We start from the raw sequence: 18,067 nt of genomic DNA on the forward strand, positions 1-18,067 counted from the left end.
AGTAGCACCCAGTATAAAGTAAAATTTTTATTTCTTAACTTTATAATAACATTTATATACAAGCAAGAACGTTAAAGCTACACTGTGCAACTCTTCTAGTTTATTCGAAGCTAAAAACACTTAGTACTTTCAAAAATATATGTACTCACTGCTCATTAATGTATATTTACTTCGTTCATAATAAAGTATTCTTGTGAGTGTATAATATGCCATTGAAAATACATACGGGTAAGGGGGTTCTAATGCCGGTCGTCATGTTGCCCCTCCATCTTGAAAGTACATTAGCCAAACAGGGACATACCCGTTAATTCAAGCTTCGCCTTTCGCGTTTACGTTTGAGTTAACACTCATGGACGAGATGAAACTGAAAGCCATGTTAATTTTAGACTACATTGGCCACCGTAGGAGTTAAAACGAAATCGGAATTGAGAGGAACAGAAACTAATATTCACTGGATGGTCATATACCTTTTCACCACTAGATGGGGGTAAAAATCACACAGCGTAGCTTTAATACAATGTCTAAAAAAACTGGACGTATTGAATGTTCCTAAAACATTAAAAAATAACGTTTTTATAACTTAATGGGAACGTTATGAAACGTTCTTATAACCGAATATTGTTAGCTGGGTAAGAGGAGAGATTCGCGATTGTACGGAACACGTTTTAAGTGCAGGATTCTCTGAGCGAGCCCAGAGAAAATAGACCTATTCTTACAAGAGCAGCGTATATCTGAGAGCGCGAGTGAGCAGAGATTTATTAAATTAATTTACTCTCGCGCTACAATAGTGCGCTCTCGACATTTGACAAGAAAATAACACTAGTTCTGCAGCATCCACCTTCCCTAATCATGCAAGATCTAGTTCGTCAAGACCAAACACATAAAAACTGCCGTGTTCATTAACTTGCTATGCCAAAACTATTTTGAGAGTTTCATGATTGAAGTGAATATAAAAAACGTATACTTTTCTCATAAGTAACCATTTCTCATTTCCAATTTTAACTAAAAACGAAAAAAAAAAAAAACCAACAAAATTGGTAAAAGTCAATCAAAATGAACATGAAAAATAAAATTAATTGAAATAATAAACTACCAATGAATGCAATGATGCATACAGTCATGAAAGAAAAACACAAGCAGACGCTCTGTCTACATTTTACGAGCGCACACGGGCGTGGGTGATCGCTATCTGAAAGTGTGTCTCTAATTGTGTTATTGAGGCTTTTCAACTCTAATTCCGTTTGGATTCCTCCTTATCGGCAATGAAGAAGGCTGCTCTCTTTCTTTCACATATACAGTCTGTCTAGCCTGTGACAATGGTGGTAGATTTATCACAAGCCTTATCGCCGTGTCTGAGCACCACAGAGAGGGCACTGTTATCTGGACAGCAGTCTCTCTCTCACACACACTCATTGCAGACGTTCCTCTGTCTGCCTTCAGTGTGTGGACATTGATTGATCAACCTGGTGCATTAATAGCTATAGGTGACAGAAAGGTATTTTAAGCTGACTTGTAGCTCGCACAAATTACTGCACCAGGCCTCTAGTCGGTCTACATCGATTTTGCCCTACAACCCTATTGGCATGGCAACCACATGTAACCCAAATATCTCTAAAAGTCTTCTCACGCTATCCCCCATATCATCTGTCTCCAGACATGACGGGCGTCACGTCACACACACAAGCAGTGCTTGCTGGGAAGGTTGTATATACGTGTGCGTGTTTGCTTTGGTGTGTGTGTGGCATGATAAATGACTTCAATTCAGTCGCCAGACAGAGACCGTGCCAAACAACTATCACTAAGCCCGTCGTCTCGAAGGCGAAACAACTTTTTTTTAAAGACCTAATTATAACGCCACACGCAAAACACTTTAGTTTCTGTGATACGTGGAAAGACCCATTGCACAACATAAGAAAACAAAACTGAAACGAAGCAAAAACATGCATGACGTATGTAAAAAGGTCTATTTAAACTTAGGTGTGTTTCAGTTGCTATGAATAATTTGTGGTGTGAATTACAGCAATGCATGCACAGCAAAGTTATGTAACATATTAAAGTTCGGTATTTTACAATTAAAGCCCTGTTTTAAGATCGTCCCTGATGAAATAGAATGGTTAAGATTGTTTTTTAGACAGATGCTGCTGTCGCGAGAATTTTTGGATTCTGTGTTAGCACCCCCCCACCTTTATAATGAAAGCATAGGTGCACTCGAACAATCATTCATTAAAACGCATAAAACTTTAGTTTACAAAGACGTGAAACTCACCGAGTGGTCTGGGGTGTTCACTGATATGCTCACAGAAAAATCGCTGCAAAATATGCTTTCCAACAGGTTTTATCGTAGTTTTTGTCCAAGTCCATTTTCTTCCTGTTTTTGGTTGAAGTCCCCAGTAGTCCTGTAATCCTTAGTTATCTAGTTACCAATGATCGCGCACGTGAACTCGACAATTTACTACTGTGGACTTCGACCGAAAACAGGAAGAAAATGAAGTCGGACAAAAACTACGATAAAACCTGTTGGAAAGCATCTTTTGCAGCGATTTTTGTGTGAGCATATCAGTGAACACCCCAGACCACTCGGTGAGTTTCACGTCTTTGTAAACTAAAGTTTTATGCGTTTTTATGAATGATTGTTCGAGTGCACCTATGCTACCATTGTAAAGGTGGTGGTGGGGGGGGGGGGGGGTGCTAACACAGAATCCAAAAATTCTCGTGACAGGAGCATTTGTCTAAAAAACAATCTTAACTATTCTATTTCATCAGGGACAATCTTAAAACAGGGCTTTAATTGTAAAATACCGAACTTGTCCTTTAAGTTAATCACATTATCAATTAGCAGTTTGCCTTCTACATAGGCAGCTGCCTTACTGTACGTTCACACCGCCGCCGACTTGAGCGTCAAAGAAGCTCTGGCCGCCCTGTCGAGGACGCTTGTCAAAAAGTACGGGGAAGCTTGTTGACGCTTTGAACGCTCTGACGTAGCAGGGAGAATAGAAGTGACACAACATGAAATGTAATAAACATTTCAAAAAATGACAGCATTTTTATAACCGTTTTGGTCACATTTGGTCGGGAAAAAAATAGTTAGCTATTATTATTATTATTTGCGGTCAAATCAGTGTCACCATGAGCAAATTAATTGCATTCCCGCTTTAAAACGAGCGTTCGTAAATATTTCAAATAAAAGTTGCGTTCATGCGGTCCATAACCAAACAACGTCATGTCATAAATGATACGAAACCTGTAGGAAACCCATCAACGGTGATTATTAGCTTCTCTTCCATTTACTCGAAACTAATGTTTTGGTAAGAACGAAAGTTTACATTGTATATTTCTCCGGAATAAGCCAGCGTGAAGGACGTTTGCCGCTGCTTGCCGCTGAACCGCATCACAGCTCATTACCATAAAGTTGAGCTTCTTTCAACTTTCTGAATGACGCTCAAAACGCCCAAAACGCGACGCCGAGCAATTTGACGCTCCTTGCAGCTGAGAGAAGCCAACTTCCATTGAAAATGAATGACTTCCGGCCGCTTTGGAAGCTCAAGTCGGCGGCGGTGTGAACGTACAGTTAGCGGTGGCATACTAAAACTCAAAATAAAGGTTATTTATGTACAGAACCTTTAAAACCAATGGAAACTTTCCATTCCACAGTTTTGTTTTTTAATATAGAGGAAAACGGTCAAAATGTTCTTCACACAAAGAAGAATCACTAAAAAGTTCATTAGGGAACCAAACATTCTATGGCATTGCTAAGAAAACTCTTTTGGAACCTTTATTTTTAAGAGTGAACAATCACGGAACATGGAAGTAGCTGATTTGTAGCAATACATGAACAGACACAAATAAAAAACAGCCCTTTGCAAGTCATTGTCGCCATGAATTCTGCAATCGCATTCTCCACAAAGAACACACAAAAAATGACATGATCAATAAGTTATGACAACACACGTTTTTGCATTGCTTTAACTCATCGGAAAAAGTTAAGAAATGTAATTACAAGTTATAAAAGATTTAAATGTATTGTTTAATGCATGTAATTAAAGTTGTAGGCTACTTTTTTTTTTTACAGTGAACCATTTTAATTTGACTAAAACGAGATAACTAGTATTCCTTCAAACGCTGCCTTCATTTGGTTTTAAAACCACAAACGAATGACCCTTGATAATCGTGGGTGTGCAGAATCTGTGCTTCAAAGCTGCAAGCCGAGTCTGTTCAAGCTCTGGCTCTGGTAACTATGCTGAATTTTAAACTCCTCTGCATTAGTCATATACAGAACTCACTACAACTCGCAAGTTTAATAATAACTCACATCAAACGTGCCCCTAGGCTTGAGCATGTTCAGACTTGTTCTCTCTTACACCCGGAGCAAGAATTTTATTATCCAAAACATCTTCACATGCCCTTTAAATGACTCACAAATAAACACACAGGCTCATAGTCACGGTTGTCACGATCGTGAAATGCTGGTTGTATTTAATAATACAAACAATTGTAACATCTTAATTTATTCAGCAAATTTAATTTTGAACTACAGCACAGTGTAAAATTACATGAATGTTAGACACATATGTGAATATGGGCAATAGTAAGGCTGTGTTGGGGGAATTCATTAGGGGGTGAAAAGAAATGCATGCTTGTCCTAGATTCTGCTTGGTCCAACGGTAAATAATGCATGGTGTTTGCATAATATCATGGGCTTGACATGTTAATAACTAAAGTCAAGGTCAAAAGGCGGACACGATTCTGACATCCACAAATTAATCTGCATCAAGAACAGAAAACGACATGCATATTTTCCCCTTTCATTCAGCATGGCTACTTGCCAACTATTGTATCATAAGAAATGCAAGAGGTTCCACACAGCCATGCATGCACTCTCCAAAAGGCAAGGTTTTTCCTACAGATTCCCCTTTGATAGTATGTTTTTTTATCTAATGGCTCACATGATGCCTTTGGAGCGTTAGGTCACATGGCTGGGTTATTGCACACCAGTGCACAGATTATAGAGCGAGAACAGGCTCTGGGTTCTCAAGCCCTAGTTCGGATCTGATCAATACAGTGGGACTGACGGCCTCATCCGGGTTACCAGCTTGTTTTATTTAAAGCTCTGGCCTCATGCTTTTATTATGATGTCACAACTAGTGAGCGTGAAGACGTATCCCCATCATATCAGTAACAGTCCCGAGCACTCAGATTAAACGAGCGCGGTATCCTCCCCCACCACGCAAACACACACAGATGGGAGGCCATTATTGCTGCTAGTCTTCCGTTTGCGTGTAATCTGCCCGAAAACTGGACGAAAAGCATGACATTAAAGAGATACCAACCTAAAAGCAATATATACACTCATGTTGGGAATAAAAGCAACCTACAAATGTGGGTAGAAAGCAAGGGAGGGAGTGAGAGATGGTTAGAAGGTGGGGGTAGTCAGGATGGAGAGAATGAAAAGAGATGAATAAAGAGAGAGAGATGGTGGTGGATATACAGTATACAGACAGACACTGTGACAGCACTCTATGTAAACATGCTCGCAAACAAAGCAGCCTTTGAGGCATGAACCAATGACAGCTTACTGTAGAACGACCCACGAAAGGGGTGGGTGTGCAAAAGTACATATTTTCAAAATTAACTAGTGCCTAAAAAGCTAGTTGACTGGCTAGTTGTCAACATCAACAGAGCACAACGTAATAGAATTGAATGCAAGAGGGCTTTTTTTACAAGTTGGACTATTTTTAAGTTTATGCAATACTCGTGGTGGGATGCTCAAAAGGTTCAAGGTTCCAGCAAAGTTACTTAGTAAAAGTTACAAAGTTAAGAAGATTAATTTAAAGACAACTTATTTTATTAACAAAATGTGTGAATAAAGTTGTCACTTCCAATCGTCTAGTTGGTTGCTGGGCAACTAGTTGAATGTTGGGACCCTATAGTAGGAGGAGACAGAATGACAATTGGGCCGAGGATATACCCCTGTTGCACCCCTGATTAAACATGTACATTAATGGACTGCTGGCAGAGGGAAATAAAGAAGCACATACAAACTCAGACAGTAACAGCTGTGGAGGAGCAGGGCCTACTCTTGCCCATCAGTAACACTTGGATTAGTTCACACGTGCTAAGCTGTAATCTGCTTCACGCAGCCCAGACCAGCAGACCCCACTCACATGCCCACAGAGTTTATGCGTGTAGTCATGTGATCGCTGCCCCCATCCCTAAAGCTCCTGCAGATGGCCATGTGCACGAAAAAACAAACAAACACAGATTCTCTATTCTACGGCTCTCTATTACGCGTATTTCAATAGGCCAGAACGTAGTGCACACTATGGGTAATCTAATAAAATGTCAGGTGATCCCAAAAACAAACGAGACGAAATCAGAAAACAAATGTCACCAGATGTTTGAATGACACCACTCTCTCGCTCTCGCTCTCAGAAAATCCACTCAATCCACTTTACTTCCCCGGAAGGATGCCTAATCCAAACACAAAAAATAAACACAGCGGTGGTGGAAGGGCAAACAGCCATTGGACTCTTCCGTAATCAGATCAAAGACCATGACACACAAAGAAAGGGTGCAGATCAATGTGGCTGGTTATGATTGGATGACCTTCAAGGACTCCAACCAATTGGATAGTGTGGCTTTGTCCAGCTTGCCATGGTGACTCCATAGGCCAAAGCAGAACTCAATATATGACAATGTGTGGCAGGCCTGAGGGCACAAACCACCATATGGTTTGGAGGAGGACACGTACCCCCAATATTTCAATAAGTAGTTTGCCCAATAATGGGTTTTCATTCACCAGTCGTTAAGCAATTACAATTGCTCCCTGCCCCCATCTTGAGTGTTAGGTTTCAACCTAGAGTCCTGCAAACGGTCATACTTTGATGCATCGTCGAAACTAATCATACAAACTTCATTATCAGGTTTTAAGGGTGTTGCTGATCCAACCGATTATGCCACTCAGGAATGTTCCTAGATTTCAGCCTGTGATTCAAGAATTTGGTTGTATTAGTAAGGAGGAGTCTAAAAATGTTAGGTGTTGTTTTATAACAAAGTTCACGGTGCCATCAAGGATGTGGGTCTGTTTGTGTTGTTTCTGCAACATTACCCACTAGTAGCCATGCATGCTGTATTTGCGTGTTTATGCAATGAAACACTGTGTTCTTTTACAGAACACAGTAAATGTGGGGCAAGGCAGAGCATTAGTGCCCTCCGAATATCAAATGTCCTCTGCTATACCCTTACGACAGAACTTGAAGACTGCCACAAGGTGTGTGTCCTTCCTGACTCACCCAAAACACCCAGAGCTTTGTCAACCTTCCATTGCATGAGTGTGTGTGTGTCTATGTGTGCGTTGCGAACATGTCCTGGCACGTGTGTGAGTATGCATTGCTTACTTGACCAAAGATCACACTTCCTAAGCTGCTTTGCTGGCCAAGAAAAGCTTACAAGGCATCAGGTCAGCGAGAACAGCCAGTTCTGGCTTCCCCTCCAAAGGTTTTCCGGAATTCCCAAGGGGAAGCGGAATGTTCTGACTCCGAAAAAGAAAGAAAAACTCGTAAGGTCGTCGACGGCATGTTCTTGAGGAGTACACCTTGGTCTTCTACACGCACTTTATTCCTCATAGTTCTCATTGTGGGTGGACGAGAGTTGTAGCCAATCAGCCCGGGCTCCTCTACGTACTGAAAAGATCTTTTCTTAGGACTGTTGGTCTATTTTCAGTAAGCCAGCTTGGCAGCTTTATTCCTGAGCCTTTGCATTCAGACTGTCAAACACACCACGGCCCACACAACCACGACAACATGCTTAACACACAGCCAAACACCCTCACTTGCGTGTACCCAATAATTAACAACCACAGAACACCCATTAGGACATTAAATCAGTGATTTCAGTTCAATTCGACAGCACATCATACATTCTGACATCCGAACTCTGCAACCTAACCCAAGTTAAGGAAGTTGAGGCTCACCACGCTCGTTCAAAGGCATCATAAGATCAAAAGGCGGCATGCTTACATGAACGCATGTGTTATCTGTATATGTGTCGCGGGTTGCGAGAAGTCGGAATGCGGTTACGGTTACAAGGCTTTCATGTGCTTCCACTTCCTTTCTGACATACAAAAACAATGCGAGCTGTCTTACATCCTCATCAAACAGAAAGTGTAGTCTATGTGATGCCCAACACGACGGGACTGCGGTAAAGCTTTGGCAAGCAGGAAACTGCCCCCCTTGTGCTTCCGAATGACTAAGCATGTGGTCATAAGCTAGAAGGGATATTAGGAATGTTTTAAAATGATGGGTGTCCAGTCTTTGAGAACTGTCATAGACAGAATTGTAATGTGGAGTCAGGGGAAACATGGTTTAGTGCTGGGTGTGGCTGCTGACATCGTCATGATGTGTTGTGTAATACTTCTTTGTGCTGACACTAAAGGCTGTCCGACAAGCCCTGGCATCTTTATCTGCCTCAAACCCATACAACCCCGTGTCGGCGCAGTGACAACCCTGCTCATGTGTAGACATTATCTGAGAAACACAGCTGGTCTGGGAGGAGATGAGGCTATTTTCAAGCGCACATAAGTATGGTGTATTCAAAACTATTTGAACTAAAACTAAAAAATAGAGTCTTTGATTAGTTTGCCCAACAAGTTTTCTGTCTCACCCTTGTCCCAACCAAAATGGCTGGCATCAAATAAACGTGACACTCCAGGAGTATGCTGTGCTTAAGGCAAGTTCATAGATCTCCAGGTTTTCAGATAGAGGGTCACAAAGGAGTTGCTGTTGCCGCTGCTCGTCTAGACAAGAGTTATTTTGAGTCTTTGAAGTGGAGCCTCAGTACTCGCGTGCAGTGCCTAAACAGCAGGCCACGCACTGCCGCCGTCTAACGCTTATCAGATAAGAACTCGTGAGACTAAAACATACAGTTGCCTGTAAATGCTCATGCCACACATGGGTAGTGATTTCAATGAAAGCTCCACCCATAGGTATGAGTCATTTCAAAGAAATAACACTTGAATTCTCTTAATAAAGTACACCTTCTGTAATAACTAGCTTCCTTTTGTGCATTTTCTTCCTTTTATGCAACTGGCATTGTGAAAGAAAGAACATCATGTTTCTGTGTCTGGTTTCTGTCGTCTGCCTGCACTCCGGCTAGTAATCTGAAACTGTGGCTGCAGTCGTTGCTTAGGGCTGAGGGGCGTGCGAGCGAGCCATGAGAAGAGGGAATGCCCTTAGATTAGAAGAATTGGGTCACCACTTACTTTCACTTTTAGTTAGCCTACCTGTTGCTGCGGGGACAACTGTAGGACTATTCTTCAGCTTCCTGTTAGCCTCATGTAATGTTATTATTCAATATTTTATGAATTTTAAGAGTAGCTTTCATACTTGAAGTGACTATCACTGTGTCAATTTCCTTACAATCAAGAATACAATTCACATTTATTTGTATAGCACTTTTGACAGTACATATTTCAAAGGAGCATTGCAGAAAATGCAGGTATATTACAATTTAGTGGAATCACCAGAATCACAATTTTGAATTACACTTTCCCATTAATATTTTTGGGAAAGACCACTATTTTATAACACGACTCATTTTTCAGCATTTTTACAGTGTTGCAGTCTTTTCCTGGTATGACAAAGCTGGAATGTACGCAGTTTCCTCACATTGATTTTACTGACACTTACAACCCTGTGCTCCTCAGTTATGCAAAGCACTCAAACCACAAACGCCTAATTTAGACTGCAAATAAAAGATCACGATACATTGTTTTCAATCACAATATAGCCAACTACTCTTTGACAAAAACTGAAAACTTATGCATTTTGGCAGTTCATTTAAAGGTGCATTGCACAATTCAGTGTTTTTGCAGAACTATGCCCCCTCTGGCGACAATCGAAACTGCAACCAGAGGTGTTTGGAATGAACCACAAGCCAATCTTCTACTTTTGTCGAAAGTTGAATTAAGTTTTGTCGCTCGAGTTGTCTTCGTTGATACGGAGAATGGCGGCGAATACACAAACCTGCAAGACATAGGTGAGTGTGAACGCACATGACGTCACGCCCAGTCTCAAATTCCGTCCCGAATCTCTCTTATTTATTTTACTGTACAGGAATAGAGGCAATCACAGCGATCAGAGAAGGGCTCATTCAGCCCATCAGGCAATTGTTTAAGCATGTATGGGATAGAAAACAGGAATTTTTAACATGAAATGTTGCGCAATGCAGCTTTAAATGACAACAGCATTTTGGGGGCCCGAAAACAAGCTTTTTAAAAAAACGGTTTTCAAAGTACACGTTTTTGAAAACGATATACGACAAAAAAGCAAATTTGTGCGTAATACGCATAGACAGTATAATGTGACGAGTGCAACCCGTGTGTCTTCTAGTGGCTGTGGCATGAGAAATCTGAATCATTCCCTTCCGAAACATGCAGAGGCGGAGAGTGTGAGTAGGAGCTGTCCATTAGCGAGGAGCAGGAGGCACTTTTGCTAGGTATTCTGATCATTTATTTTGTCATTTTGCCTCCATCTTTCCCCGATTGCGCGCGAGCTTCTCCTCCTGTCCATACGGTAATCGCTCTACTGTGCGACAGAGTCGCTTGGTTATGATGCAATCGTTAGCCTACTTTACAAAAAAACTGCTTCTACGGGGCCATAACATAAGCTACAAGGTAATGGAGCATTTTATACATTGTCAAATAAATACAGGACAAATGGAGTCTTCAAACGCCTCAGATGTAAAGTTATTCGCCGTCAAAGTGACGCCAAAATGAATGGGAGTCAATGGGAATGCTAACGCATGTGAAGTTCTGCTACAAGATGGCCGCACTCGGCCGGCTTCAACTTCCGATCGATGGATTACCCCCTTGGTAATACGTCATGTGTATTACGTGTTTAGGCTATAGACGTGAAATGTTTCTTTGCAAAGGGACGTCGCCAACTACTGGCTTGGCATGCATAGCACAGCGTTTTTAGTCGTTTCGCAGATCCTTGTAAACAGGGATCATTTTAACAACGTTGTCGTCTGTATGTGAAAAAAAGCAAAGGAAAAAACGTTTCCGTTTCTAGTACATCGTGTAGATGTACCCTAAGGATCTAAAGCAGGGATGTCAAACCCAGTTCCTGGACATCGACAGCACTGCAGAGTTTAGCTTCAACCCTCATTAAATGCACCTGATCCAGCTAATTAAGTCCTTCAGGCTTATTTGAAAGCTACGGGTTTGTGTGTCTGCGCAGGGTTGGAGCTAAACTCTGTAGGACTATGCTAACCCTCCAGGAGCTGAGCTAGACCTCTGATCTAAAGCAAATTTTCTCATATCGGAGCTCAAATGTTGACATGATACTGTATCGAAGCTCCTTGCAGATTCTCACCTTTTTTTATAACAATTTTGACCTATTGTGGTCAATTATTGCACAAGTTTGAGTCGTGGTGCCCATGAGGCTAAAGCAAGTTTAAGTCTGGCTTGTGATATTCTCAATCATTGCCACGTCAGACGCCGACACACGGCAACAATCACCAGATTACATTGAGTCACTTCTCATACTTTCCACAACCCAACAAACGCAGACTGAACATGTTCAATCAGTGTAAACAAGTGCAGTGCAATGACAACAGGGTCAACGCACTGATTTCACAAAACCTAATGAGCGTATCTGTTGACTTCTGTCGCTGCAATGTCAATTAGCCTTAAAATTAAAAAAAATAATAATAAAAAAATCGTACTTACCGATTTTTCTCCAGCTCATTGTGTGTGGACCTATAAAACAAAACAAGAAACAATGAATGAGCAAACTTCCACTAGTTTGTGTGTCCATGATTACGTGCACTAAAGGTTTTTATCATCGTGAGAGGGAAAAAAAGCGTGGCCGCTCGTAAAGAACAAGGCTATGCGTCATTAAAGGTTCCAATGGATTTACTAATTAATCTTTATTGGAGGGTTGCACCAGCTCCCCCATCACAACCAATCCAGTGGCTTCAGAGGGAATTATAAAGGCTCCTCTAGATGACCCACATGTCACTGCAACTCTTTGTTTGACAGAGAAATTAAGTGTGCAGAGCAGAGAAAGTGCGCACAATGACCAGCCTATGTATGCGAGCACGTGAGAGAGCTCTCCTCCTCGTACAATGAGTGAGTGCCAGTGGACGCTCGCTCTCTCTCGCCCTCTCTGAGAGCACGAGTCAGTGTTATGTTAATAATGTAAAGTGAATCAGCCGTCCCCCTAAGAGGCTCTTTGTGTGGCAACACGCTGAAAGCTTTCCCAAAGCACTAAATGGCCGGACAAACTGGTGCATGGCAATGCCGTTGCAGGAGCTGCGGCGAAGGCCTACTTCTCCGTGGGTCATGTGACCACTTTCTTTTATTGGCGACTAATAATACCAACTGGCATCCTGCAGCTGACCTTATGGTATCGCCGCTTCACACGGGAGGATGCTTGTGTGCTCAGTGGGGAGGAGGAATGGAGCGAGGGAGGAAAAGACTTATTAACAGTATGGCTGTGTTTTCACAGCTCTTGATTTTGTGTGATAAGAAAAGTCTGTAAAAACATAGTCAAATATACTGTGTAAATATGAGGAACGTGTTTGAATAACGCACCGCATTGCGCTCTATAAACGTAACGGATAATTGTTATCTTACAGTACTAGTGTATTCGTAATTGTAATTCACAGTATAAGCGTGACGATCTTCGTGACATAATTGTGTGTTGCCCAAGGCAGACAAAAGTGAAGTGGCCTGGATAACTCTCCTCGGGTCAGTCTACCGAATCACCTCCATACATACATGCATGCCAAAGGATCAGATAGTGTTTCCTTTACATTCCCTTCATCACTGTGTGCTTTGTGTACAGTAACACAGGCCTGAGATCAGTCATCAAGATAGACAAAAAGTGAAACGAAACAGACTGCACTTAGACAACCTTAAACACAATAACACGCACACAGTGTCTCGAAACCTTGTGTGCTGCTCACCTAGATGGCATTTTTGGTCATCACAAAAACATGTTAAAACGCCCACAGAAACAAGATATTGTGAGCATCTCGAAACCTAGCGAGCTACCGACCCAGTGGGCATTTTTGGCCACCACAAAACATAGTCAGCTGACTGTTACTGTATTTTCAACTTGTTTTATTGTCATTAAATCGACTATTAGCGGAAAATGACTGTTGATCATGTTTTAAAAGGAGAATAACATTTAATAACGAGATAATGTCACCTTTCAAATGAATTGTGCCTGCTTTGTAGAGAACTGCCAAGCCAGCTGGCATTTTTGGCCACCACAAAACCTAGTCAGATGACTACCTAGATGACATTTTTGGGAATCTCAAAAACTAAGATAACATAGACATATATACTAAGATAACAGATATTTGGCTTCATAGCACCATTTTCGTGATTCAACAAAACGGTCTTTTAATAAACAGCTTAACACGCCTGTTACTGTATAAATGTTAATTTGTTTCCCATTAAATCGACATTTAGCAAAAAATACCAGGTTATAATTTTCCAAAACATGTTTTAGTAGGAGAATGACGTGGAAAGATAACTTAAATGCATTATAGTCATTTTTGATAGATCCTAGTAAGCTGACTACCTAGATTCATTTTGGGCATCTTAAATATCTATCAAACATATACTATCAAGTTGCTGTTTTTGTGTGGTTGTTAACGTACTTGTTTTTGCGTTAATCGCGTGCACAAACGTTTCTGTTAATTGACGATTAAAGCGAATGTTACAACTTTTTCGATTTGTTTCTTTCATTAAATCGACATTTATGAGAAAAGTTAGGCGAAAACTTTCCAAAACGTTGTTTTAGAAGGAAAATAAAGTGGAAGAATAATTTAATAAAGACACCTCAGGCTGTTCACCTTGGCAGCCTGAAAACAACAGTTGCTGTAAATAAGAGCCGTCGTGTGTTCAAGGGTCTGGGATCAAATTAAAATACTCTTCTTATAATAAATATATACATTCAAAAACGGGTTTGTTTGTTTTTTAAAGGAATATTTAGCGGGTATTAGGCAATTACGGGTTGAAACAAAACTACAAACTCTCGGTTCAAACAAAACGAAACCCCATGACGGCCAAAGGCGAAAATAGGACGTGAGTTTTCGCACGGTCCCTAAGCTCAGCGCTGCAGCAAGAGTCCCGTTTGACAATCAGCTGATGACAGCTCCCCTCCCCCAAAACTATACAACAAACATTAATAATAACAATAATAATAATAATACAGCATGCTTAATAACATATGTATATAGGAAAATACATCAGCCATAATGTATCTAAAAGTGCAGACTGCTTTTAAACGTAGCAAAACCGAAGCAGAAATTGAGACGCGGTTAAAAAGGAAATGCTCCAGAAAATGCAGCAGCAATAATTCAAGCAAGGCCGTATATATCATGCATGCAGTGATATGACTGTCCTGACAGATGTCATAGCAGTGTGAGTTATGCACACGTCTCTCCCTGGCTTTTCTCCAGCAGATTGTATTCTACTTTCTGGTGGAAGTGGAGACATCATGTGTTTACCTGTTGTGGTTATTGTTGCACTTTTTATTTCGGAATTTCCTTTGTCTCTGGTAGCTGCTGGAGTGCTGAATAGACGGAAAGGTCGAGGCATATCCGTGTTCACACTCTGAAAAAGACACCACAGAAACGAGTCACACCACATCCCAATCGGGTCAAGTCCCTTTAAACAACCCCTCACACTTCAAAACACACGTTGATCCGTATGACACGACAGTTGTCATGCAATAAACGTGTTAACCCATCAAATATGTACCTCTTTCTCTCCTTTCTATATATTCGGCTGCTTCCAGTAACGTCTGTATATTCAGCACAGCAGTCATCGTTTGAATAAATCTAGGGATGTTTTTTTCCTGATGTGATCACGATGACAGCTGTCGCGTAGCAAAACCAAGCATTGAAAAATCCTTCGAATATTCACTTTGTATTCTTGTTTCTATTTGCTGAACCGTCGACTCGAGCTATTTCCTTCACTGTTAACAAGCTGGTTTACCGGAAATAAAACACAAATAAACATCCGACGCCTAAATATTAAAGTAGTAAAAGTGCTTTAGGAAAACAGTCGAGTATAAAGTGTATAAAATTAATAGAAACAGGTACAAAAGAGTCCCCGAGAGCCCAGCCAGCGAAGTCCCTGGTGCTTGCGCTCTTTTCTCCTCCCTCAGTTTGTTTACCTACTGTTTTAACAGCTGAGAGGATAGAGACATCAGCGCAGGGCATTATGGGAAATCGAGTCCTTCACCAAACCGGCCCTTTAACTCGCACACGACAGTCGGATTTAAAGTCCTTCTAATACACATTAAACGAATACCCTTGCCTAAAATAGTTAATCTGTCCTTAATATAAGTTCAATAAATAGTATTTCCTGCTGGGCACATTTATACACAAATAAATAACACAGTCTTCCTAATGAATATATAGCATTTTCTAGCAAACACGATACATTTATATTCATTAATATGGAACTTACTATTGTATTCATTATTTTTCTGAATATGCTGTGACTGAAACCCTACATAGCAGTGCAGTCTATGCTAATAACACAATAACTCAAATCAACATTTCATGTATAACTTATTTATTATTATTAATTCCACGGTAAGTAGCCATGCAACAAGCGGGACAATTTCATCTGCGTTATGCGTGTTACATGGTATAATAACGCTTAAAAAAAATGACGTTTTAAAGCTCCTTTCCAGTTTGGAAACATCGCACTTCAACTCCCACAAGGCCTCACTTCCAGTCTCGTTTAAGCCAGGCCCAGCAACATATGACATCATAGCCCCGCAGCTCTGTGAGTGGCTAGAGGCTCTGCTACGCGTTCGCCAAAGCAACAAGCCCTGACCAATCAGATCAGCGCAAAGTGCGCCATGTGCATGTCATGGGAACACACCCCCCTAGGAAACAGGAAGGCAATTTTGAGAACTATTTTGAAGTAGATATATGCAGTCTACATATGCAATTCCAGATTTACCCCATATGATTCGGGTTCTCTTTAAATCACAATGACTGTTAATCCAAGTAAATCGATTGGAGCGAGTTGGTGAAAGCATATCAATTTCTTTTGTTCCTAAAGGGCTTATTAAACTTCTCATTATACTATTTTAGTTTATATAAAGACACGATTAGTCTTACACATTCAAAATGTATGCTAATAATATAAAAAGTGGGCTGCGAAGATATTTTTCCTACAATTTTCTATCCGCACAAAATGCTCGAACAAAAACAACGTAATATTAACAAATGCCTTAATTTGTACTATGTGCATTTGATAGTCTCAATACATGTACCAGCAGTGCGTGATGGAGCAGCGCTGTAACACAGTAGCCTAAGATGTGACGTCAGTGCGAGTATTGTGCCAGCAAATGTTGTTTATTTATTTATTTAGCTACTTGTTTATGTTCCTCGAGAGAACGAGAGAGAGAGAGGTGGCAAACAGCCTGGCATGTCTCACTGCCGAACAATGCCAGACTCTGAACTGCCCCATATGACAGTGCATGCCAGCTTGGGACAGTCAGCATGCGATTTGGGACATTAAGTGCTGCAGAGGGAATTATTCCCCTGTTTTTGTGTCTCTGACGCATGAAATAATGCATGATCATATGAAATCAGACATTATATCACTTTGTGCAGATGAAAGCAGCTCTGAAATCAACCCAAACAATTGAAGTGTCTGCATTAGAGGATTATATGCATTATAAAAATATGTTAAAATATGAAAAGAGCTCCTTTTACATTTAGGAAACTTGATCCTTTAAAAGCATCGTGGCTGTGCATCGTGTGTCGGGGTACAATGCACATGTTCCTTGTCTACTTGTTCGATGAACTCAATCCTTTGTTGTCTGAGTCTATTGACAATGAAACAGTTTCCCTGCAATACGCAAATCAGTCAAAAATCACTCATAAGTGCACTATTATTTCACTTACTTCCATCTTTTCTCTCGGCGCTCTCAATGTAACTGGCAGCCTCCAGTAAAACTTGTACATTTTTCAAGAAAGTGTTTATCATGGAAGAGTCTGTGGAGTTGAAAACGTCATTGAAAGGACAAGTAGACATCTCAAAATGTTGCTGATCTAAAGATGTTTCGGACTCCAGAAATAAGTCTTCGGCCTTCACCTCCTCTCTTCTTTGCTCTCTCTCACTTCTCACCATTTTGTTCCCGTGCAGCGAATATGGTTGGAATTGAAACTGTATGAGAGTTATTGTGCTGTGCTGCGCTCTCTGGATCCACAGAATAAATGAGGGGAATGTAATGGATGAGGAGATAAAGCACTTCGGCTTCCCGGGTCCTAGCGCCCGCCGCGTGCTCGCCTGTCACGTCCACAGTGACCCGACCACCCGCGCGATGACGTCATCGACACGGATCCGTGGAAACTACGTGGAAATAGTTTCATACATTATGAAAATGAACACTGAGAGAAACGTAAACAGTTAATTTACTTTTAAGCAAATGCAATGTTCCTACACGGAACCAAAGGTTGCTTTTGTAGGCTACGACACACAAAATAAGACGACGACACACGTTGAATAGTTAAAATTGAAAGATATGCCATTTCATCATTGAGGCCATCTCATTTCATAAAAGCAACCATTTTATTTTAGAGTTGGAAAGAGATTGCAGTAATTAAAGCCTCACAAGATTGATTTTCTGAAATCGGGACGGCCTTCAAAATACTCACATAGCCTTGGACACACTGAGCATTGCTATGCAACAAAAATAACGCTATGTTACAGGTACGGCACTGATATGGCTCTTACAAATCGAAATTAGTCTATACTGGTTTGAAAAGGAGTCTAGGTTTTGGTCACACCCCATTTAAGAGGGGGTCACTTTTCATCCCATTGACTTCCATTCATATGCAGGAGAGTGGGAACGCAAGGTCATGCAAAGAAGTTTCGCATTACAGAGTACTGTAAACCTCTTATGCCGGTTACACACTGCAGGATTTTCAAAGTCGTCGGATCGCTGTTCTTCTCACACTAAACGTGTCATTCGGTTGCTGCTGTGTGAGCATTTTCGCGACGGATCGGCGACAAAGGTTCAAACAT

The 18,067-nt window shown here is 41.0% G+C and overlaps 1 protein-coding gene across 4 annotated transcripts in view; it reads right to left on the bottom strand.

Moving 5' to 3' along the window:
- The window catches only part of mxi1 (max interactor 1, dimerization protein), a 25,693-nt gene extending 8,360 nt beyond the window's left edge, over nt 1–17,333 (bottom strand). For 2 of the 4 annotated variants that reach the window (XM_039694865.2, XM_039694864.2), the window contains exons 1-3: nt 14,774–15,499; nt 14,521–14,626; nt 11,726–11,755 (exon numbers count right to left, since the gene is read on the bottom strand). In XM_039694865.2, coding sequence (XP_039550799.1) covers nt 11,726–11,755; nt 14,521–14,626; nt 14,774–14,840 — 203 coding nt within the window. In that variant the 5' untranslated portion in view covers nt 14,841–15,499. Of the gene's footprint in view, nt 1–11,725; nt 11,756–14,520; nt 14,627–14,773; nt 15,500–16,944 lie in introns of those variants that run through there. The other 2 variants (XM_039694863.2, XM_039694862.2) reach the window with 2 other exon arrangements.
- Nucleotides 17,334–18,067: the final 734 nt, after the last annotated feature.

This window comes from Pimephales promelas, chromosome 2 (assembly GCF_988280905.1).
Source record: "Pimephales promelas chromosome 2, fPimPro1.hap1.1, whole genome shotgun sequence".
Classification (NCBI taxonomy): Eukaryota; Metazoa; Chordata; class Actinopteri; order Cypriniformes; family Leuciscidae; genus Pimephales; species Pimephales promelas.